The 24,471-nt window shown below is 42.0% G+C and overlaps 1 protein-coding gene across 1 annotated transcript in view; it reads left to right on the top strand.

Moving 5' to 3' along the window:
- Positions 1–24,471, top strand: part of EXOC2 (exocyst complex component 2) — a 222,857-nt gene that overhangs the window by 191,998 nt on the left and 6,388 nt on the right. Inside the window, exon 22 of the mRNA XM_088471721.1 lies at positions 12,320–12,461. Within this exon, the coding sequence (XP_088327847.1) occupies positions 12,320–12,461 (142 nt within the window). The remainder of the gene's footprint in view (positions 1–12,319; positions 12,462–24,471) is intronic.

The following is a 24,471-nucleotide window of genomic DNA, read 5'->3' as shown; positions in this document are numbered from 1 at the left end:
TTAAGAACCTGTGGGTTAGAGAAATATACTGCATTAATAAGAATGTATATATCAGACTCTCCAACATGACCCCTTTCCGCCAGGTACGCAATGCTCTGCTCCCGGACTTCCCACCGAATTTATGATTGCAGCCACCTGTGTTGAAACACCTTTCTTTATCAATTACCTAGTTCAACACAGGTGAATGCAATAATATATTAAAAGGGAAGTCCAGGAATAGAGCATTTTGTACCTGGTGGAAGGGGTCATATTGGAGGGTATTTCATATATTTACACTTGAGGGGATTTAACTAGTTTAACAGGGGTATTCAATATGGGAGCGAAAAGTCAGTGCTGGACTTTTCGCTCCACATCGGAGATTTTCCTGGGATAAAGTATCGGGCGCGCGCCCGCTTTATCCCCGTATTCAATATAAAATCTTCGAAAACGGGAACCTGCGAAGTGGGATCTGCGAAAAAAAAACGAAATTTATCTGGAATAAATTGTAGGACCCCCCTAAAACTGTAAATATATGGGGGATCACTATGGGTACCCCCGTTTTAGCCTGCAAATGAAAGTCGGGGATTTAAATAGCCGCAGCAGATGTTTTTTTCTCGACATTGAAGAAGTGTTGCAGAAGAGCACTTAGGTTATTTTTTCGTTTTTTTAAGTGGTCCCATCAAATTTGGGGTACATGAAAATGGGTACTAGCATATTTTTATGTCCCTAAAGTAAGTTTTAAAAACTATGCACCTGCCGCTAATAATCTATTCTGGAAAACACCTGCCGCATACTTACAGAATAGCCCTGAACCTATTTCCCTATTGTTAAACACTTTTTTCCTTTTTTTTTTTTTTTCACCCCAATTTTTTAATAAATTTTTTGGGGTGTCCCTATTTTTTTTTAAAACATTTTTGAAAGTTATTTTTAAAATGTCATTCCCAGGGGTGCAGGCTATTTTTTTTAAGCCTGCACCCCTAAACCCCAATTCTGCACTTTTTTTCGCCACCTATTCAGTGGTGAAAAGTTATCCCCGTTTTTTTTCAAAGACGTTTCGAACCTGCGAAAAGTCTTTGAAATTGAATACGGTGTAAAACCAAAACCTGCAAAAATGACGTCATCGGTGCGAAAACATCACAAAAACTGAGTTTTCGCTCCATATTGAATACCTCTAAAAGTTGGTAAAAGTATGTTGCATATATTAGTAAACATGTATGTGTTGCTACAAATATGTAAAAGATAAAAATAAGTAAATATATATATATAGGATTTAATTAATGTATAATAGGTATATGTAATTCATGTGTTTACATATAAGTTGATATGGTACTTCTTTCTGTGGTGATAATGTGCCCCAGTGTATAGGATACACATACACTATAGAGAAAGGGGGCAGAGTGATACAGTTGGGAGTGAATTGGTTCCTGTCAAAAAAAAGATTCCGGTCTTCAGAACGGATATAACAGCTGTCAGCAAATCTGACAGGCGAGTCTGCAGATCTCTCCCTCCAGTGTCACCCCCCCTCTGTCCAAAACAGCAACCGAGCTGTATTGTAGGCTGCCGGGCGCAGGGGGGGTAGAGTAGGAGAGTAAACAGGGAATCTGGTGGGGAGCAGCTGTACTCAGCCTGCCCGGAGAGGCGATTGCTGTGGCCAGCGGCTGTGTGAGAGCGGAGGAGGAAACTGAAGGTGACTGTGACAAGAGGTGCCCCACTGACAATGAAGGCAGACTTGCGGCACATCTACACTGCTAAGAGGCTGCATTCCAGAAGAGAGGACGCAGTTTAGGAGGCAGGCCGGCAGCAGTTGAGGTCAGCAGCAGCTGAGTTAAGTCTGTCAGCTGATGGGGCTCCGCTGTAGTAGGTGACAAAGTAGCACCAGAGGGGCTGGGCTTTTCAGCCGCCCAGGAGGAGACAGCTGCATCTAGCCAAATTCAAGTGTATGTCAGCTGAGCAGAGCCCGGATAGCAGAAGTCCCCGCAACTATACGAGTATTCACATAGCACCAAAAGCAGACATAGGAGATATATCCTTCACCTACGGTATATATGCTCACTATGGCTGTCAGCTGGATAGGAGAGCAGGCAGTGAGTGATCAGAACACATAATAATTACACTCAGAACTTCGAAGAAATCTTCAGCATGAGGGGAGAGATGGGGGAGCATATTTGGAGTATCAATCGTGCCAGAGGATTACATATACTGAAATATATCCTGCCCACACTCAAGCATCATTTATGTAACAACTTTATTTGAGGTAATTCAGTGACAGACCTTCAGGTATTCTGTCACTGGGAAAACTGCTAATTCCAGGGGTTAAATCAATTCAACTTTAAACTTTACTGCAGCACTAGTTATCCATTTAGCAGGAAACGCAAGACTTTGCAGCAGCTCTAAATAGAAATACTAGTGTTGCCAATAAAAGGGTAAAAGGGTTTGTACATTAGACATCACAGTAATAGGTAACCAAGAGTCCATTTATAGAGTAAAGGGGGATTACAAAAGTACAAACAAATCCAATCCTATAACCTCAAATACAGTTTGATAGCATGAAATGGGATGGGTTAATAGCTATCAAGCTATTATGGGTATCAGAGCTTGCAAGGGTAGCGGGGAACATTGGGTTATGGGAAAGGCATCACAGAGCAAATTTACCAGCAATTTACCAAAAGAGTGCGATGCCTGTATTGAGCCACACAAAGGCCATGGTTACAGATTGACCAGGTTGAAACAAGGGCTGACAGGTATTCGGAAAGGGCAAGCTTTTTGTTCAGCCTGTCTTAAGTAGAAAGCATGAGAGATCAAGGAAGCAGAGCTGGATCTATGGTTGCTCAGAGGCCTGGGTAGATGAGAGATCGAGCACTCCCCTACTAGGTCACCCTCTAACTCTACCCATTGTTTAGTATTGGGTGACGAATGCCAGGGCATCATCTGTCTGAGGCGGTGGCATTGTAATAGAGGAGGAGCATGGAATGTCAGACCCCTTCCCCAACACACAAACGGCGATCTTTCCAAAATATGCCTACACAAACTAGGCTTTTTATCGTTCCATGTGAAGTATGGGGATTGAAGTTCAGGCAAGCAACCAAGACGGCACCACAATTGGGAGCATTTGGAAAATATACAGTAATGTAGGGAGCACATTCATCTTTGTTACTTTTATACATCCTAACCACAATATATTTTATTTATTCAGAGCATTAAGTCTTGTCCTATCACCAAGGAAGGGTAATTACTCTTGTAAAGTTAATTATAATTTGTAGAGATAAGTAACCCTAGATACTAAAGGGAGTCCCTTCCTCTATTGAAAATCAAAATTTAGCTGGAGTAGCTTCTTGAAATGTGTAGAGAGGTGTAAAGGTAAAATCTCAGATTTAATATTGTTAATTGTATATCCTGGTATTAGCATGGTTCTCTGAAGAGGTTGGGGGAGGGAGGTAAGTGGTTTGGTTAGGGTGAGAAGGACATCATCCACGAATAGAGACTTTTTATACTGGGATTTACCAATAGTGACTCTGGAGATGTCTGTCTTAGGTCTGATTTTACAGGCGTGGAGTTCAACGACAAGGCAAATATGAAGGGTTGCGCTTGCGGGAGGCTTCCAAGTTATGAATCTTTTCCGATAAGTCAGCTACTTTAAGTTTGTGTTCTCAAGTAACGTATGAGACATAGATAATTATGTGGCCATGAACTACAGGTTTGTACACTTCCTACATCAGGAGGTATTAAGTGCGGGTTTTTAGAAATGGAGATGTTGCCCATAGCAACCTATCAGATTCCACTTAACATTTATCTAGCACAGGCCTGGCCAACCTCTGGCACTCCAGCTGTTGTGAAACTACAAGTCCCAGCATTCCCTGCCACAGTTTTGCTATTAGGAAAAGAGGGGTCTAGGATGTTAATAGAGAAATAGTCATATCAGCATTGATTTTTGTCTTGACATTGAGGTATTTTCAGAAAAGTTTCATTAAACTTCCAGGAAGGCCTAGAAACAGCAGAGTCCAAGAGGCTGAATGTCGAGGTTATAATGGAGTAGTCAGGATAAGGATTAGCTATGTTAGAAAAGTCTGTCGGTTGTGTGGGTACAACACACCAGCATGTCAGTTTTAGAATATATGCTGTGTGGGTGAGAAAAGAAAGTATAGCCTCTAGGTGAGGGGTATCAAAGAGCCCTGATTCTCTTACATGCCTATTAAGAGATTTAGTTACATGACAGAGAAATGGGCAAATTGGAATAATAATCTTGTCAGGGGGGGGGGGAGGGGGCAGAGACAATAGATGCTAGATCTGTAGGTTGTGTTTGTAAAAGTAAGATAGAACAAACAGACTCAAAGACAGGCCCTTTAAAGTGAGTGGGAATATAAAAATAATTGATATATTATGGGCAGCAAATCGGGCCAAGTCTAAAAAGTTCCCTAAACATAGGTGAACCATAAAAGTAATTGAGGTAAGTAGCACATCAACAGGCAGGTAACCTAACATAAAGATTGACAATGCTGAGAAGCATCAGCAAAATGCAGATCATTAATATAACTGTTTAATAGTACAGGGTTGACACATTAGGGTCTGGCAGTAGGGTGAGCAATAGGATCAAACCTAAATGGGAAAAGACACCGATGAAATAAAGCAGTGGTTCTCAAACTCTGTGCTCCAGACCCCACACAGGTCTTATTTTCCAGGTAACCTAGCAGGTGTACAGGCGTATTCATTACTCACTGACACATTTTAAAAGATCCACAGGCAGAGCTAATTATTTCACTTGTGATTCTGTGAGTAGACCTGGAAAACATGCACTTTTTGGGGTCCTGAGGACCGAGTTGGAGAACCTGTGAAATAAAGAATGTACAGGGTATAAAAGAAGGGTGCGAACAGAGGGCCTGATTCAGAGCCGAACACTCTGACCAGAGCGCTCGCTCTGAATCAGGGCCCTCCTCCCTCAACTTGGAGCGGCCTCATGGACGCTCGCATAGCTGTGGGTTACCACCCACAGCTATATCTTTCCATGATGATGGTCGCGATGGTCAAGATCTTCGCAACCATCGGGCTTGCGACGAGACCCTGCAGTAGGGTCTCGGTGACTGCAAGCCCTGGAGTGATTTTGGCTCTATCAGAGCCAAAATCACTCCCACTGACATCACTACTGATGTCAGTGGGGTCAGACTCAGACGGTAGGCGTTCCCATGGGAACGCCTCCGTCTGGCAGCCATGCCCCCGGCATGCCCACCAAAGGGGGCGTGCTGTCAGTCACCATCGACAGCACGCCCCCTTTGGTGCGAGACCCATAACGACGGCTTGGCCGTCGTTAATCGGGTCTCGCGCATGCGCACGACGGAGCTCCCTCCGTCGTGCGCATGCGCAATTCGGCACCAATGACCCGCTTGCGAGCGTCCTGCGCTCGCAAGCGGGTCTGAATCAGCCCCAGAGTCCCAGTAGCGTTGGATAACATGTGAACAATGCAAGGAAAAGTGCAACAGCAACTATCTACAGTAGTAGGCCAAAACATCCCGCCGCAGCTGTAAAACAAATGTTAATAACATCACAAGAGTGCATTGGGCAGTTATTCCTCATACTTGAAAGAGGTAGAAGGAGCGTTACAATAAAACAGGTAGTTACAGCACTATAGCTATAGAGTCAAAAAGGATATAGAAGGACTGCACGGTGGAGTAGGGCGACCTCGAATGGTAATGTCCAGAGAGAGGCCTATCATATCTGATTAATTTTGTCTTACATCAAGGAATAGCATGAGAGATGCCCTGGGTGATTATGGATACCATGCCAGGAAGAACCTGTGTATTTTTTTTATATTCTTTTTGTTGGTCTGATATAATCTACACGTAACAGACAGGTGGATCCGCCTTACACAGAGGCTGATCAGATAATCTATACAGACTTACCGATTGGCCGCTCAGTGTTTGTTCCCTTCACAACTGGGCGAGCATTTGAATTTGCCTGCCCAGTTGAGCTGTCAGTCACCGGCTGTCTCCACAGCCAGATGCGCTGATATATGAGCGATCTGCGATGCTGCAGAGCAGATGCTCTGTGCACTACGTTGTTCAGACATATGCGGGGTACACACCTGCCGACGTGCTCGACCATTCCATTGAACGGCCAATATATTGCCCCGTGTGTACCCAGCTTTAGTGTTTATGATGGTGCTGGAACACCTGTTTGCACTACTTGCCAATTATTACCGCTGTATTTGCCTTTACTTAGGTCAGTCTAATTGAGGTGTAACATTTATTGCACAGTGCAGTCACTTGGGGGCATAGCCTAATGACACATCATGGTGATGAGGTGTGAAATTATTTGGGGCGTGGTCTGTTCTAGAAACTTCCAAATATATAAGACCAGACAAAAAAACAAATCCGTTAGACACAGTTGTCCCTGTGAGCAACCTAACAATGCTTTGAAAAAAGTATTCAGTTCCCATCCCTCATTTCACTTTATTATTGCCTGCACTTTATTTTTTTGTTTTTATAATGTTAACTTGTCTGAGAGATTAAGGGCGTTATCCAGTTAGCCCGAATACTGGGCCCGATTCAGACCCGCTTGCTAGGCTGCGTTCGCACGCAACCTGCCGATGATTTCAGTCTACGCATGTGTATGCATCGCAGTGCACGTGCGCGAACTTGGCCATGCGATCGGTAAGCGTTCGCTCGCTGCGCATTGCCAGCTCGCTAGAATGAGTGACAGGACAAGCCGTTTGTAGGTGGTGACGGGATGGTCAATGGAAACGCAGGCGTGCCTGAGTGTCTTAATGCCATTTCAGAGGCGTGCTTAATTAAGATGCAGCGTCATAGTACACGTCACATAGTTGTTTTACACACCTGAAGCACTCTCATTACTTGCAGTAGGATATGGTCCACCATAAGTGCTGCGTTCGCTTCCGATGTTACAAATTGTTGCATACACTTCCTGGAGATGACGTGGGAAAGTGGGCGTCTCAAGACAGGCTGGTGGGCATCTAAATACACACCCCGATCGCATGCCAAGACATACTGGGCATGCTAATGCCTTGCCGTGCGACCGCAGATTTGCATACTTTCGCTGCGTGCGAATGCATCTAGCGAGTGGGTCTGAATCGAGCCCACTTTTCGGGCACTAATGTATTCCCCGGGGCTATCCAGATAGCCCCGAGGTCCGGCCCAACGCCAGCACTCATCAGGGATTTTTTTCGGGATCTGGTGTCTTAAGAATTATCCCCCGAAAAGTACAGGTTTTTTTCCCCAGCGCAATGGCGAAAACACATAGGTGCTTGAACTTATCACGGATCATATGTGTTTTAGGGCTAATTAACCTATTTGTTCGCCCGAAGCAAATAGGATAGGGTGAAAAAAAAATTGTCTAAAAATGGGGATTATCTGCGAAAAATACCAGTTTTTCACCTCCAAGAAAATATCAGGGCTAAATCATACTTGCCGACATTCAGCTCCCTCCTTCCAGGAGAGAACTGAATGTCTGTATACAGCGGGGGCGTGGCCGGGCGATCATAAAGTATTGGGGGCAGAGCCGGGGGCGCGAACGCGTCATCGTGGCCCTGCCCCCTCTTCACAATGCCAAAATTAACGCCATTTTGAAGCAGGGGGCGGGGCCACGATAACGCGATTCAGCCGGGAGGCTTGCCTGCCTTTCCGGGAGGCCGGGAGTGGCACCCGATATTCGGGAGGCTCCCGGCCAAATCGGAAGGGTAGGCAAGTCTGGGCTAATTGGATACCGCCCGAAGAATCCTCTTCAGAATCCCCCCTTCCTTCCCCAAAACAGAAAGATAAAAGTTAACCATAAAGTAATACAAATCAAAAATATAATTATACAGTATATATTCACTCCCTGTGGTCAATACTTGGTTAACACACATCTGTTAGATGCTGCAGCCAGTTATTACTCTGGATGTCTCTATTAAGTTTGAATAGATCAAGAGCAATATTTGCCCATTCTTCCTTGCAAAATTGCTCAAACTATGTCAGGTTACTTGGGGAGCAGTGATGGGAACAGCACAGGTTTTTGATTTGAATAATGTCAGGGCTGTGACTAGGCAACTCAAGGACCTTCTACCTTCATTGTATGTCACTGCAGTGTTGTTCTAACAGTATGCTTTGAAACTGTCCTGATATAAGGCAGACTTCGTCCCTAGTCTCAGCTTTTTGCAGAGGTCTGTTAAGAATTAATCTTTTAAGGTGCACATTCATCTTCACATTGTTCCATTTAAGATTGCCAGTCCTTGTCCCTGAAAGGCTTCCATATGATGCAATCACCACCATGTTTGATAAAGTAATGGTGTTCCCTGGCTGGTGTGTAGTGTTTGATTATCAACATAGAAATAGCTAATGCCTCATGGCCTAAATATTCTGCTTTTAGTGTCATCGGACCCCAAAGCTTTCTGCCACATCTCTGCAAAATTTTCTACATATGGATAATAAAATGTTGCAAGAATATGCAATTCCTCCCTGTGATCTTCCTATAAAATGGCCCTTTAGAGATTGTTACCTGATGTACATTATCATTAGTCAGGTCATTATAAGGTCACAAGCGCTGTACAGTATTTGCATTTTACGTTCATTTCTGTAAAATGGGATTCATAATGAGGCACTTAACTTGTGTCAGTTTAGCTTTAAGATTATTATCTTCACAGGAAAAAAAATAATCTAATAAATCTGTTACCTTTCCTCTGCTTTATGACTTGTCGTTATACATGGGATTTTTTATTTTATTTTCAAAGAAAATGTCAGCAAAGATGACTTTAAATGTAATCTTAGTTTAGTTCTGTAAAGTATTATATTTGGTAACAGATTGGGGCCTTTTGAACATAGCTATAATAATTTTCTTAGTATGGGTGTATTTGCTTAAATGTATTTCATGTTTATAAATATTTTAATAACAAATTTTCTACTAAATTGTAAATATGCATAAAGGTATGGGAAATGTTTTTTTTATAGATTGACTTCATAGCTTTTATTTAATTTGTTTTGTTTTTTGTTAACTTTTCTTTATGTAATCTTAGCCGTGCATCAGGTTTTTGTTAAAATACTTTTACAGTAATGTGTGATGAATGTTAATTTTTCCCACATTTTGTACAGAGACGTTGGGCTATATTCAGAGATAAGGGGCCTATCCATTACCCGACTTTGTGAACAATCTGACCAAAACCAGGAGGTTTTGGTCACATTGTTAACAAAGTCGGGTAATGGATAGCCGGCAAGGACCAGCGATGCGCGTGCACGCTGGGTCCTTGCCATCCCTGACTGTCTACTGAACATGCCCGTCAACCTGACGACGCTCGTCCGCTTCGGCATGTTCAGGGATAGGAGGTCAGGCTCCTTCACTGAATGACGTTCAGTGAACGCCGTTCAGTGTGGTGCCCGCACCTCGGCGACCTGAAGGTCTGAACGCTAGACGTTCAGACTTTCAGGTCGCCTAATGGATAGGCATCTTTACATGTAATTTCATCTGCGTACTGAACTCGCTATTTTAGCAAACTGTGCATTAATTGGGACCTGCATGCACAACTTAGAGCAATTATGGGAGATTCAGAGTCGCACCGATCTCAGTCGAATCTTTACTTGTGACTGAGATGGTGGAATCAAGGTGTTCATCTGTAGGATAAGTTTGCTGTGGTCGTGTTGACTGAATTGTGAGAGGATCTCTTGCACCAAATGTGTGATGATGACTATATTCAACAGCAGATGGATGGATGGCAGCCAACTCTGGAAATCCACATTTATTTGCAATCATTGTGGCTGCTTTATGTGCAGCTCTGAATTAGACTCTAGGGGGGGCGATTAAATTATTTTATCTGACGGCCCTAACTAATCGGCGCCCCACAGAGCAATTGAATTGTTGCACTGCTTGGGCGCCTGTGTAGTGTGTGCGCGTCTGACAGCACTGGGTTTAGCCGTACAAAGCCGCTAAACTCATCTACAGTACTGCTTTGGGCGTCCAAGCTCTTGACTTCTCCCACATTTCTGCTCGCCACTTTAGGAGGCTGTGAGCAGAAATATGTCTACCCATGACTATGCGCGCCTGAACAGAGCAGCAATTGAATTGCTCCGTCAGGCGCCCATTAGTTAAGGTGCCCAATTAAGGAATTGAATTGCCCCCTTTGTGTTTTGCTTATTTTGCGGAAATATTTTTATCTTTGTTTTTAAGATGCCGTATAATTGCAGCAGACATTGTATAATCCTGGGGTACGCAATTTTTTTTTCTGAGTTCCAGTTCAATATTACAAGCCATTACTATATATGCCAACATTTATATAAATAATTGCTGGGTACTTAAAATTTCAGTTACAGCAACAAGCTGTGTTGAAAAAGTTATACTGTAAGCAGGTAATGATAAATGTAGTGACATTTTAAGTTTGTTACTTTTTTATTTAGAAGTGTATATTCTGTGTGGGTCTCAATAGCCCTACATACTTTCATTGTCGTTTCCCTCTGTATCAGACTTCATGCAAGAAGATTGTTCATTTTCTGGCAGCTTGTGGTGGGCGCAGGAGTCGAGCTGCAGTGTCTCTTCACTGTTGTTAGAGGGGCAATTATGAGGGTACCCCTCACAGTTGCAGCCCATCTAGGTTGCCTGGAGCAAGCTGCACCGATATGTAGGGTTCTTAACTCCATAGATTGGAGCTAATTGATGAGCTCGGTGTAAGAGATGGCGAGAAGGTGGTTCACCTTCCTTACGTGTGGGCCTGGTTACTGAGAGGGTAAACAAAGATTCAGCCTTTAGGTAGAAGAGGGACTAGCGCACTGAAAGTCTCCTGCGAGGGAAGGATATGCAATGGATTAATCACGTCTTCTATTGATACATACAAGTGATACTCGTGTACCAGTCATCTTAACTTTGAGCCGCACACATAATGAGCTGTACCAATACCTGTTTTTTTTAATTCCCAGCACAAGGTTTTTTTTTTGTAAAACATCTTTTATTGTTTTCAAGATACTAGTTGAATACAATAACATGGGATAAGCTTGTATTATGTTAAACCTATGCTGAATACAGTGATCTTTGTCATGGAATATATGCCAATGCAGTAGGTGTAATTGAACTGTTTTTTTTTATTATTTATATTTTATTGCAAATTTGAAGTTGAAATGTAATGCCATTCTGTGGTGTAGACTTCTAACAATCTAATACAATAGTGAGGAGAAAACAAAATTAAGCTAAACACCAAATTGATGCTGTACTACAGATGTGTCCTCATACACTATTGCTGCAGTCGCGCCAAACAGCATGGCTCGCCAGGTCCCGTACGACTCTGCTTGTGTCGAGTGTCTTTTTTTATCTCTTTTCCGCCCAAAAATGTGATGCAACAAGACTGCACTGATTCATTTGATATGCGACACTTAAACATCAGTGTGTGTATGTGTCTGAATCTGCATACAAAGGTCTACGATGCACCAGCCGCTGCTTTTTTTTATGCCAAGTTCTGTTGTGCTTCACCTGCAACTTTTTACATAGCAGCCTGGCACCTCCAGTACAGAGTGAGTGGTGTTTTGATGCGTCTATGTTCCAAATAGAGTGTAAATTTAAACCTCACTTGCCCCAGGTGTCTCGCGCAGAATGGCGTATTGAGGCTAGGTGTATAAGGACACCACTGTATATGATACTGTACTACTTTTTGGATTTTTTAAAAGTGTTTTTACTAATATTACTAATATAACGTGCTGTTTGTAACTACTTATTTTATTTGAGTAGCATCGTTCACATCCTGTACTTTTGTTTGGCTTATTTCATTTGTTGTGTGCACCTAGTACAGATGGAGCAGGGTCTTTCACACTGCCATGTTGTGTCTAAATGCAATGTGTTGCTGGGTATATTCCACCTATGTCCACAAATAATCCAGCTCAGCGCGCGCGCGCGCACACACACACACACACACACACACACGGCAGAATTTACTAAGTGGCGGGTTCTAAACCCCGGCGCTTTGACGGTGGGTTCTATTGTTCTAAACCACGGGGGTTTGGTGGCGGTTTTGCCAGGGTTTCTAAATGACAGCCCTGTTCTATTCTATTCTATAATGTATTTTGACGGCAGTTTTGCAGCGGTTTTGGCCCTAGTATATCTGCATCTGCAGATAACAAAACCGCCGCCAAACCGCAGTCAAAACACATTTTAGAATAGAATAGCAGAGGGCTGTCATTTAGAAACTGCTGCAAAACCGCCACCAAACCCCCGTGGTTTAGAACAGAATAGAACCCGCCACTTAGTAAATTTTGCCCATAGTCTCTTTACTTGGATATTCCCAAGCTTTTGCTTACAGATCAGGTAATGTTTTGCCACCAAATGTTTGCAAAATTAGCAGAGGGACTGACATAACCTTCTAATTCTGTTTATTTTTATTTTAAAGACTAGCACCGAGTCTCTGAAGGAGCTGGACCAAAGGTTATTTGAAAACTTTATTGAGATTAAAGCTGATCCTATTGTTGGGTCTTTGGAACCTGGCATTTATGCTGGATATTTTGATTGGAAAGATTGCCTAACTCCTACAGGTAATGAATTATATCAAACAACTACGTATGGATTAAGTCAGTGGTTCCCAAACTTTGTTGGTTGACTGTGCATTTAGGGACACCATGAAAAAAATTGCTGAGACCCTATTTATTAAGTAATTATGGATCTGTCCACATATCGCTCCAAATATCTCTGATTAGCGCACCATGGACTTTGCTACTTACCCGTGCCAAAACACTAAGCGTAATACCTACTATACTGTAAGTGAACTAAGATGCAAAGTAGAAGAAAAAGTATACAATGTAGGTCTCATACTAGTGACCTGCACCATGCATTCTTATGCTTTATATGCGGCTTTGTACCAATTCCTTTGCGACAAAAAATAATCCTAAGTACCTAGTACACTACTTCATGCAAAAGTAAGTAAAAAGTGCGTAATACGGGAATCGCGTCGTATCTCACGTCATATAGACAGAAAGGATAGGTATATGAGCACACATCTCTATGTACAAACAATTTACTAGCTATTTCTATGCTGATACTTGAGTAACCATTTGAAAGAATCACTCTTGGTGTCATTCACTAATAAGACCTAATACTACAATAAATATATACCCTATAACATTTTTCCAGGATTAGCCAGTGTCCTGTAATTTCTTAGAAATCTGGTATGATCAGTATGAATGGCACTGGAGGGGTTAATGTACAATACAGATTTACTGCTCACAATGCTATCGCTTATTTTTACCTGTGTGCCCTATCAAGAGTCCCATGCATCCTGCCTAACCTGGATACAGTTGGCGCTCTGGATCCTGGCGGATCACTGCCCTCTCCCTGTCCCCAACCCCCCCTCCCTGGTGCCTAAACCTATGTGCCTAAACCTAACCTCCCCCTCCCTGCACGCTAAACCTAACCCTCCCCTCTTAGTGCCTAACCCTCCACCTAACCCAACTACTCACCTTCGGGATGCCAGCGCCGGGATTCTGCCAGGTGGCAGGATTCCGGCGCCGGTATTCTAAGCCACGGCATCCCGCACGCCGTGTTAGTGACCGCAACCCAGTCATGCTAGCTGTCAATCAGCAGCTGCTCACATCAAGGTATTAGACAATTGAGTGACAATTCACTGAACAATATCGCTAGAAGGTGATGTCACATGCAGAACCCTGCAGCATAAGGGTGGAGGAGAGATAGATCTGATCACGTGTTTAGCTGCTTATGATCCTTGCAAAGTTCTGGGCTGCCACCAACTTATGTGTAAGACCTATCCTCCTGCGCCAATGTGAGTTTGCTGTGGCTCATAGTTTGGGAATCCTTACTGTAAGTCATGTCATTACTGGTTGAGTCTCCCATATTCAAATATTCTGAAATACAGAGTTTTTTTTAGGATGACAGAGATCGTAAAACTGTTGCTTTTTGTTAGCTCAATGTACACAAACTTTGTTTAAGGCACAAAATTATTAAAAATACTGCATTACTTAACTGCAGGCTGTGTATAAGCTGTATATAAAACACAAATTCATTCTGTGTTTAGATTTGAGTCCCATTCCCGAGATTTCATTATGGTATGCAAATATTTGAAAATACGGAATATTCTGATATCCAAAATACTGCTGGTCCCAAACATTTTGGATTTGGGAGACTCAACCTGTAGTAACTTATTTTGTGGTTATTCTTTGTGAAAAAACACCCCTGATTGATCACAACTAAAGAATTTGTGTTTAACTGGATGAGTCTTTTATTTCATATTCAGTGTTCTCCCCAGGCTGTTTTTTGCGGGTGCACCACCTGGCAAAAATCAGCCACACCCGGCACTTTGGGAACCTGCAAGTGGGGACAGTATCTGGGGTCTGTATAAAAAGGAACAGATCCTACAGACTTTGCAGCTTTTTCATAATCAGATGACTGGGCCTCTAATAAGAAGAGAATTAATATATAAAATGTTATTTCAAGTTTAAATCATTATAAGGTCAGGGTTTAAAACATTTTATTATTGTGAAGGCCCTCACCTGGCTACTACTTGATGCCACCCGGCTTGAAAAAAAATTCTGGGGAGAACACTGATATTAATATACCAGTATTATGTGACTAGAGAATTTTAACAAACCCAAAAAGCAGAAAATATAAGGAGACCTCACTGTCTTATGGGGGTCATTCAGACCCACTCGCGAGCGGCAGTACGCTCGCAAGTGGGTCGATGTTCCCCACTGCGCATGCGCACGATGGAGGGAGCTCCGTCGTGCGCATTCGCGAGACCCGACGAGCGAAGGACTTTCCTTCCCTCGGAGTGTCTCATCAAAGGGGGCGTGCTGTTGATGGTGACTGACAGCACGCCCCCTTTGGTGGGCGTGCCGGGGGCGTGCCTGCCAGACGGAGGCGTTCCCAAGGGAACGACTACCGTCTGAAGCCGGCCCCACTGACATCACTAGTGATGTCAGTGGGAGTGATTTTGACTTTGATAGAGCCAAAATCACTCCTGGCCTTGCGGTTGAGAAACCCAACCGCAGGCTTTTACTCGCTGTTCGGATCGTCGCGATGGTCAAGACCATCGCGACCATCATTTTGCATGCTCGTATATATATGCTGTGGGTGGTGACCCACAGCTATACGAGCGTCCAGGAGGACGCTCCATATTAATGGAGGTGGGCCCTGATTCAGAGCGAGCGCTCTGGTCAGAGCGTCCGGCTCTGAATCAGGGCCTATGTCCCTTGTTTTTCTTATTGATGCAAATTGTGCACCCATCTCGTAGCTTTTGGAGTTCTACATTACCTTTGTTAGAGTAATTGGTAAACCTTATACAATTTCTCAGAATCCAAGAGCCAATTGCCAATTTTTGGCCTAAGGTATCAGTGAGAAATACTCTATATGATTTCATAAAGGCCTCAAGTGTGACCTACAGATGGGTCCACATACATCTAGCCTCCTTGTGAGTTAAACAGCCCTTTCTAGTCACGCCATGCTGTGGTGCGACTCTGTAGCTCCGGGCGTCTTTCGTGCATCTTTTAAATAGCACAAGCAGCTTCTGCTGATTAAAATGATATGCAGCTTGTCTATTTTCTCTGTGCGTCTGCGGGTGTGTCTACATGCAAAATGCTACGTTACAGTGTCAGCGGCTGTAACACTGTAACGTAGTGTTTAGCTTGAGGATACACCTGCAGTCACACACAGAATATAGGCATGCAGCATATCATTTTAATCAGCAGAAGCTGCTTGTGCTATCTATTTGCATCACTGTGCAAATAAAATGCATTTGTAGGTAAAAAGTCACATGAAAATACGCTCAGCGCTACCGAGTCACACTGAGCTCCCGTGTTGTGTGGCGCGACTTGTAGCGCACAGAGGATAGATGTATGTCGGAACATCTGTTTGTGGGAAGACAGGATAGGGGTAAGAAAGCCTTCAGATTAGACTGGAAGAGGATACTTTACAGTTTAACTTCCACCTTACTGTACAAGATACACTTTACAATAACATCAAAGATCCTGTGCAACACAGTTCCCACTGCCTATATGGCAGACTCTTGTTGTTTGGCTGATCATATCCTTTAACATCAAAATCACTAGCAAAATACACTTAAATGATAAATTATTTGTAGTATTGAGGAGAGGACTTGATGTAGTATTCCCACTGTTTATTACGGCGGATGAAATACCGACGCCGGAAGTCCGGCAGCTGGAGAAACCGACTAAAGTAAGTAAAACCTCTAACCCTCCCTTAGGGGTGCCAAACTCTAACCTCCCCCAGTGTCTAACCCTAACCTCCTCCCTAAACGTAACCCTCCTGAGGGGGTGCATAAACCTGACCTCCCTCCGGTGGTGCCTGACCCTAACCCCCCCTTCCCCTAGCCTGAGCCTAACACTCCCGGGGGGGGGGGGGAGTGCCAAGCCGCCGGTCGGCATTTCGACCGCCGGCTTCCTGACTACATCCCGTTTATTACATGTTTTACAGTTTACTGTTAAATGAATTCATATAGGCTCCACTAGTTACTGTATTACATATTTCAAATAGCATTTTACAAGCTATATGCTTTTAGTTTGAAAGTTTAGTCCCACAAACGTTACACTTCTCTATAGAGTACCTCTATACTTTTCTGGTTAGCTGAATTGAACCTCAAGTTCCTGTACTATATGACATATGTCTAAATAGGTCTTATTTTTCTCCTGAGAACTCTGCTGGTCCTATGTAAATGTTTTCTTACTGTTATTCTGTTCCCTAAGTAGTGATCTATGTCTACATATTTTTGTTTAAATGCATTTTGAGATAAAAATAGATAGTGAAGTTGTCATACGTGGTGTCCATACATCACTGATTAAAACAAGTATTAAATATGTATATGTTCGTAAGGTATAGAAGTACTTAGTAAGGTCTAATATACCTTACAGATATACTTATCTAATGCTATTAATTAGTGATGTATGGACACTGTGTGACAACATTACTATGTATTTTTGTACATAGAAGTATTTTGCTTTGATACAATATACAGGTATATACATTATCATTAAAAGTTATGTTTTAGATTTACAATAAGAGTGCCCCTTAAAGGAGGTTTTTCTTTCTTCTTTTCTATCTATCTTGTCTTCTCTGCAGGACAGATCCCAGTCATACTATATGTATTCATTACATTACTCCATGGGAACACCACCAACAAGGTTTAATTGATATAGGGATTTTATCCCCACTCAACCACTAATATATACGTTGGTTCTAATCTTTATTTCGTGATTATTATTCCTGTGCGGAATCACCCCGTTTTCTTTGTGTAATGCATTTTGGGCCATCATTTCAGGCATTGATAAAGTACTCTGGAAAATATATATTTTTTAAAATGACACTATGCACAGTAGAAACACCATTTCAATGCAAAAGGTCAGAAACTGCAAGTGTACATGATGGGAAGTTTTGGGACATTGGAGTTGATGTACAGATGTGTCCTCATACACTATTCCCATGCTACACGGCTTGCGCAGAGTGTCTTTTTCGCCTAGAAATGAATCTTAGTTGCAATTCGATTAAACAATCTGCTTCATGAGACTGCATTGATTATTTTCATGTACAACACTTATATGTCTGTGTGTGACTGTGGGCCTGATTCGGAAATGTACGTAACCGTGATGGTTTACGTATATTCCGATGGTGGAGCACATGCGCAGAATGAGTCAAGTGTGACCGCACGCAGTGACCCCAAGCCGCAGCATGATTGGGAGCAGGAGGGGGTGGCCCCAGCCTGCATTCCCAGAAATGTGGGCTTGTCACCCCCGTTTTCTGGGAGTGCCGAAGCCAGGATTGTGTCGGATGATGTAGATTTCCTGGCCTCGCAAGTGGGCAGGAGGTGGCCTATTTGCTTAAGCTTTAGCTTGCTGAGATGACCGATGCCGAAAACATCGGATGGTCACGATGTTGATCCAATGCTGCATCTTTGGACGCAGCACTTGGATCTGTGATTCCGGCTGGAGGTGTCTTCTTCCCTCAGACGTCTCCTGCAGGTATTACCATATTAGGGGTACGGTATTGCTGAGCGGGCTTCCCTGCGGCTGTGCAATACTGTACATACCTGAATCAGGCCCTGAGTCTGAATCTATGTAGAAGTGCTACGATGCAGTGGCCACAGTTTTTTTCCACGCCAAGTTCTGTTGTGCTTCGTATACAGATTCAGACTCTGTTGCACAAGGATGTACGAGTGTTGCATATCAAATTAGTATGTGCAATTGTAAAGCAGTTTGTCACGCCCGATTGTGATGAAGACAAATTTTCTCGCTCCCCATGGTGTATTGAGGCTAGGTGTATGGGGACACCTGTGTATTAACCAGTGAAAAGAGTGGACCAGTGGAGAAGTTGCCCATAGCAAGTAATCATTTTCTAGAATGCACTTGATAACTGCTACCTCAAAGCCGATTGGTTGTTAGGGGCAACTGGTTCACTTCTTCACACTCTTCACTGCTTAATACGTCAACCTTCATTGTAATCAATGGGTTCTGTTCACATACATGTTTATTTACTTTAAATAATGTTAAAAACTGCTAGTATTAGCATACATCTTGATGACAGTTGGTAAGAGCCCTAAAGCTCTAATGCTCACATGGAGGTCCAGGGACTACATACGCTTCATCTGCGGCTCAGGGCCTCAGGTCTTTAATAGTACTTGCCTCATTTTTTGAGCTCTCTCGAGAAAAAAAAATACAAGTTGACATGCACAAGAGAGTATGAATAAAAATGCACCTCATGGAATAGTTTAGACCAGGAACTGATAACTTGTCCTAATTGGCAGCTTAGGTATTCATGGGTTCTTAAGTGATTGTGCCATGCACAGAGTGAAAAGTGTTGCATGGACAGAGCTGCCTCCCAGCCATTCTACCGAGCAACACATGGCGATCAGCGATCTGCTGCAGAAAATGATCCACCACTGAGGAGCATTTAGCAGGGCCAGTGATAAATTATCGGGGGATGAAAAAAGGTGTTAGCCATGAGCTTTAGGCCCAGTCTATCCAATTACAGCCCTATTTCCTCACCCTATAAATTATCTGTTATCGAGCATTAACACACAGAATCTGGGAAAAGTACCCGGATCTATGTGTTTAACCCACTGTTTTCGCCTGGTAACAGGCTTATTATCACATATATCTTTTCGGGTTTGCTCAGACCCGTAAAGAAATACGCCTTAAGTGCAGTGCTGCGGCCTGGCTTCAGGGCTTATTAGATAGCCCCAGGAGATCAATTAGCCTGCTGTAAATTACTGCAACTAATTAAATTCCCCCCATAATGTATAAGGCAACGTTGTCCTCCCCCATAAAAAGTTTTCTTTATGAAAGGGATTAGTTCAGTGTAAAAGCCTAAACTGCTAAAATGCATTTTTATTTAGCACTGGATATGAATTTGTATTAAAATGTGATTATATGGAGAAGAGTTTGTATGATGCTTTTTTTCAATTTGCAAACGCTAGTTGATCTACGGTAGATTAAATATGGTTTGCCCAAAAAGAACATACTCTGGGCAAAAGTACATACAGGAATAGTCTTTATGTTTTGTGGCCATTTGGATAAGTCAGGGGCTATATGTGAGGTCCCTGAAGTCTTGCAGGTTGTCTAACACTGCCTATTTCTTGTTCAGTTGTAATGTTTGCAGAAGTAGATTCTTACAATCTACTTATATTTTTGAACAGTTGCCATGCTGATTCCTCATTCCCAGTCCACTTTTGATTACAGTGTGTCATAAGTCTGTTTAGTACATACAAATCCTATGGGGGGTATCCAATTAACAACGGTAATTCGGGCGCTAAATGACCACCACAATCGGTGAAAAACGAGGATTTTTCGCCAATCATCCCCGATTTTCGCCTATGTTTTTTTTCACCCAGTGCTATTATTTTGGTCGAAATAATAGGACAGTTCTCCTGTAAACACATAGCTGCCACCATAAGCTCGTGGACCTATGTGTTTATGCCCTTTTTCAGGTAAAAAACGTCAGTTATCTTGGATTCTTTTTCGGGACACATCAGGTCCTGAATAAAAAAATCCTGATAAGTGCCAGCGTCCGGCTGACTTCGGGGCTAATTGGATAACCCCGGGCGAGGTAATTAGCCATGGTAATATACCGCAGCTAATTGGATACCCCCCATAGGATTTGTGTGTATGTTCACTTTTGAGACCGAATGATTATTTTAATACATAATTAAGATGAGATCTTTTCTTCAATGGAATGTTCTGTGCAGCCCCACTGCCACAGTATGGCGAAACCTCTGCTGCTAGCTGTTTGTGTATCAGGATATTGACTGCTTCTGAAAAATGGTATGCTTTACAATAAATGGGGAAACAGGAAAAGGTATACATCACGTTAATGTTTTGGAAAATAACTGATTTTGCCAATCCGCTTTAAAAAGTACCTGTTTTATTTATAACACGCTTTGATCTATTTTTAGTGCTGACAGCAATAGGTAATTTGTGAAGCGACTGCTAAATACAAGAAATGTGGTTACATAAGTGGGTATGTTCCAAAAATTGTTCCAAAATTGTGAGTGAAGAGTCCTGAATTAAATTTCTAGTAGATCACTTGAGTAGCTTGTGAAAACGTGCAAGCCCAAATATGAAATGTGACTTGTCTTTTCTGTAGATCTTTCACTATTTATATACAATATGTCCTTCCATTGAGAGAGCATTTGAATCCATCCCTTGGCAGCATGCATATACAGTACATGGTGCAAACAGATAGTGGGGGAAATTGCTCACATGTCTCATGTAAGAAGCTTTTTGTCCCAAGTACATGTCTTCTTGTTTTGTACCTTCCCACTTTAGTTATATCATATGAATAGAACCATTACAATGGTAAAATAGCCACATAAATATTTACTCGCCAGTACTTTTGCTTCTGTTTGACAATGCACAAGACAGGGTTTTATAAATGCCTGTGCCTGCATTCCCTTTTGGACAAGGGTTTTCATAGCTCAGCCATGACTTGTCAAAATAATTATCTTTATTCCATGTTTTCCCAGATTCATAATAGGTGAATATGTTCTAATTCCTCAAGCCATTCAGATCACTTATTCATTCTCTGTTGGCAAAAAGTGGAAAAAAAAAACATGTTTATCAGCTGCTTCACGTTCCACATCCTAGCCACAACCATATAATGTTTCCTTTCGGGGGGAGGGGAGGGCTGTTTTTTCTTTTAAGCAGCCACACCACAAGCATTATACAGAAGAGGGGAAAGCGTAACATCTAATGGTTGTGGCATTTTCTTCTCCGTTACACACTATGCACCTTCCCTTTCTGTTTATGAGATCGGGTATTGATTGAGATTTACTGGAAGGACAACAGAGAGAGGTCGAGCAAGCAGTAAAGTTGTTATTCTTATTATTTGAGTCCAGGGGAAATCCCAGTACTGATTTTTGTTACAGACAAGTAGGCGAGAAGTGCTGATATTGGGATGTGTGGGTGGGGACACTTCACTCAGACATGACATCATGACAAACAGGTAGCAGCTCTGACCACCTTTTGAGTAAGTTGATTTTAAAGGTTAGGGAATTCTAGTTATTTAAGTGCCCGGTGAATTTAAAATACAGTTATAAAAGAGGTGTGTTAGTTTAATTTTCTACTTACACTTTATTGTAATATAAGTTTATTTGTAATTTATTATGGGATGATTGGTGATGAAACTGCAGATTATTTTTACTACAGATGTGTCCATACACCTATCCTCAATACGCCATGCGGCACGAGACACCTGGCGCTGCCAGTTCTAGTGGGGCTGGAAACATTTCACACTTGGCAAATATCCAGTATTGGCAAATATCCAGTATTCTAATAGGTTTATTATTGAACGTTTACTAACAGTGTGGAAAGCACTATTACGGAAAAAAGGGGTAAATACAAACCTAAATTGAGCACTTTTAGGAAAGGAATAACAGTCTGCATGCAGCACTATACTGGTCTCTTAATGTCCCGCTGGTATTGCAGTGAAGGCAGCGGTCTTTCTCCACTTTTTGTGGACACACAGTTTTAGAAACCCCACAGACACTCCAATGAATATGAATGCTTGCAGTCCTTCTGCGTTAATACCAGGTTGAACGCAAGTTCTCCACTATTGCTCCTACATTGCATGCATGGAACTTATATATTTACCAATTTGTAGAGGTCACACTGATCCCATCTGTATGTTTGGTTTCATAGACCTCATCATTATCAGCGTGCACTTGCATTGCCCCTATCCTTAGTGCAAAAGATATACGTCTCATACTTGCGTGTTTACATATACGTTCAACTCTGCTTAGCCTGCAATCCTTTTGCTATGGCCTCAATGAGAGTGCCCCATTACACCTCAGTTCTACCTTGCAATCACTTCTGAATAAGGCCGTCTTTCCTCCCGAATCAAGACATAAGAAATTTCGGTCAGTGCCTTCATGTGTATATCCAGCACATTCTGGAGAAGTAAATAAGAACTGATCATAAATATACTTTAATTTGTTTCTCTGCATATAAATTACTGGTGGTTTTGTAGGATTAAGTTACTTTAGAGCCAATGATTTCACAAAATGCCTTATGCATACTTGCTAACTGTCCTGGAAGGTCAGGGAGACTCGTGAATTTAGTGGGTTCTCCCGACAGAGTTGACCAGTCTTCTGCAGCCGCCCACTTTCCTACTGCAGTGTGCTGCCCAGAGGATGGGTGATGCAATTTGCCTTGGATCTACGTATTATAATAAATTTACAGAATTTGGCAAGTATGGTCTGAAGTCTGTCTTCTCTTCCTTCTCCCAACTCTGACTCCTGGTACTGCTATGGCGTATGTTCACTAATTATTTTATCAGCCTGTGACTGTTCTGGGATAGTCCAACTACAAGAGCTTGGGGGTTATGTAATAGGTTCTGATATTATGGAACCTGTGGTATTACAGCAAGCCGCTGCTGAATGTAAAGCGGCAATCAGTTAGAAGGCTGGTTTTCCCTTCTAACTGATAGCAGCTTTAAATTTAGTGATGAACTCGCTTAAATACTGCAGATTCCATAATATCAGAACCTAATACAGAACACCTCTTCTCTTTTAGAAATGCTTTCTAATGAGTCTTTTTTGTTTTGTTTTTTAAATATAATTTCCTACATAGTTTTTTGTTTATGGGCATTAAACAACCAGTAATTATTAGATCCGTGGGCTTATGTAATAGGGTGTGACTTACTACCGCTGCGGGAACTCATGCAAGTCTATTTTTTAAAGCTGCAATCATTTTTAAAGGCAAAACCAACCTGGATTTGGCTTTAAAATGATTGCCGCTTAAAAATACAGGAAGACTTGCAGGAGTTCCCGCAGCGGCTGCAAGTCGCACCCTATTACATAGGCCCCCAGTGTTTAAATAATTTAATAAGTTTCTATCAATTGGGTTAATATACAGGATGCAGTTTAAATTTGACCATTATAGAATCATATACTACTATCATGCATGCTTACAATTTTCATTTTAAATACAATTAGTTCTGTTCTGATCTGCCAAATTTGAGAACTTTTGGTGTGTTGTATAGCAAACAAATAAATGAACCTCAAATGCTTTTAATACGGCTGTTATGTATGTTCATTATGGTTGAAAGTTTTTCTCACTTTAAAACATGCATGCGAGTGATATGGTAGGCATGGAAAGATAAGCTTTGCAATTGTGTATGTTGTGATTGCTGCTTCTGTTACATGCTAATAATCTAATATACAGTATACCAATTTGTGTATGTAAAAAAAGCTAAATTGGAGCAATATTTGCCTTTCCTCGTGTTGTCATTTTTTTTATCATGTTGAAATTGTACATTAAGCAGCCACTAAACCTAAAATTTTCTTTATCTAATGTAAAGAGATTGTAACATGTAATCAAATTTAAGGATGTTTGTGAATGTTATTAGTACCAACTCTATATGACAATTGATTTTAATGGTTCTTTAAATATAATGAGAGTGCACTATTTTTTTTTTTACTTTTCTATACTGCATTTTAATGGCTACAACATTATGCTGTGTCAGTGCACACAAGAAGTAATTTCTTAATGTGAAAGTGATTTTATTAATGCACTTCTTTAAAATGTATCCAGAAACCTGTTCACAATTGTCTACTTGAAACTATAGTACTACAGAAATGTCTCAGATGTGTAACCCCGAGCAGAGATACAGTGCAGCTCATTAATGACACATAGACAAAGCTTTCATGGGAGTACCAGGGTCTGGTGACGTTTTGTTCACTCTCAGTGCTAAGCTGATCAATATAATTCTGTCCAACAGTTTTGGTAACATCCCAGTGGAAACCTGACACTGCACAAAAGTAGTCCAAGTACATCTTTTGTTTTAGATCTTTGCACTGTTCATAAAATAAATAATAACACTGTAATTATAGAAACAAGATGTATTTATACTTACTAGAGGTAATTTTATAAGAGTGCTCAATGAGCAGCAGTGTTGTAACAGGGCAGCAGTGCGTCCTGTGATGGTCACACCTCCTGAGCGCATGACGTAGTGCAGAGGGGGGATGGGGCCGCCAGTACCGGGAAGTGCAGCACTGCCCAGAGCCTCCTAAGGATGCTCCGATCAGTTGCA

This window comes from Taudactylus pleione, unplaced genomic scaffold (genome assembly GCF_031769625.1).
Source record: "Taudactylus pleione unplaced genomic scaffold, aTauple2 ptg000116l, whole genome shotgun sequence".
Classification (NCBI taxonomy): domain Eukaryota; kingdom Metazoa; phylum Chordata; class Amphibia; order Anura; family Myobatrachidae; genus Taudactylus; species Taudactylus pleione.
Note: the sequence above shows the minus strand (reverse complement) of the source record. Positions and strands in the feature narration are given on the sequence as shown.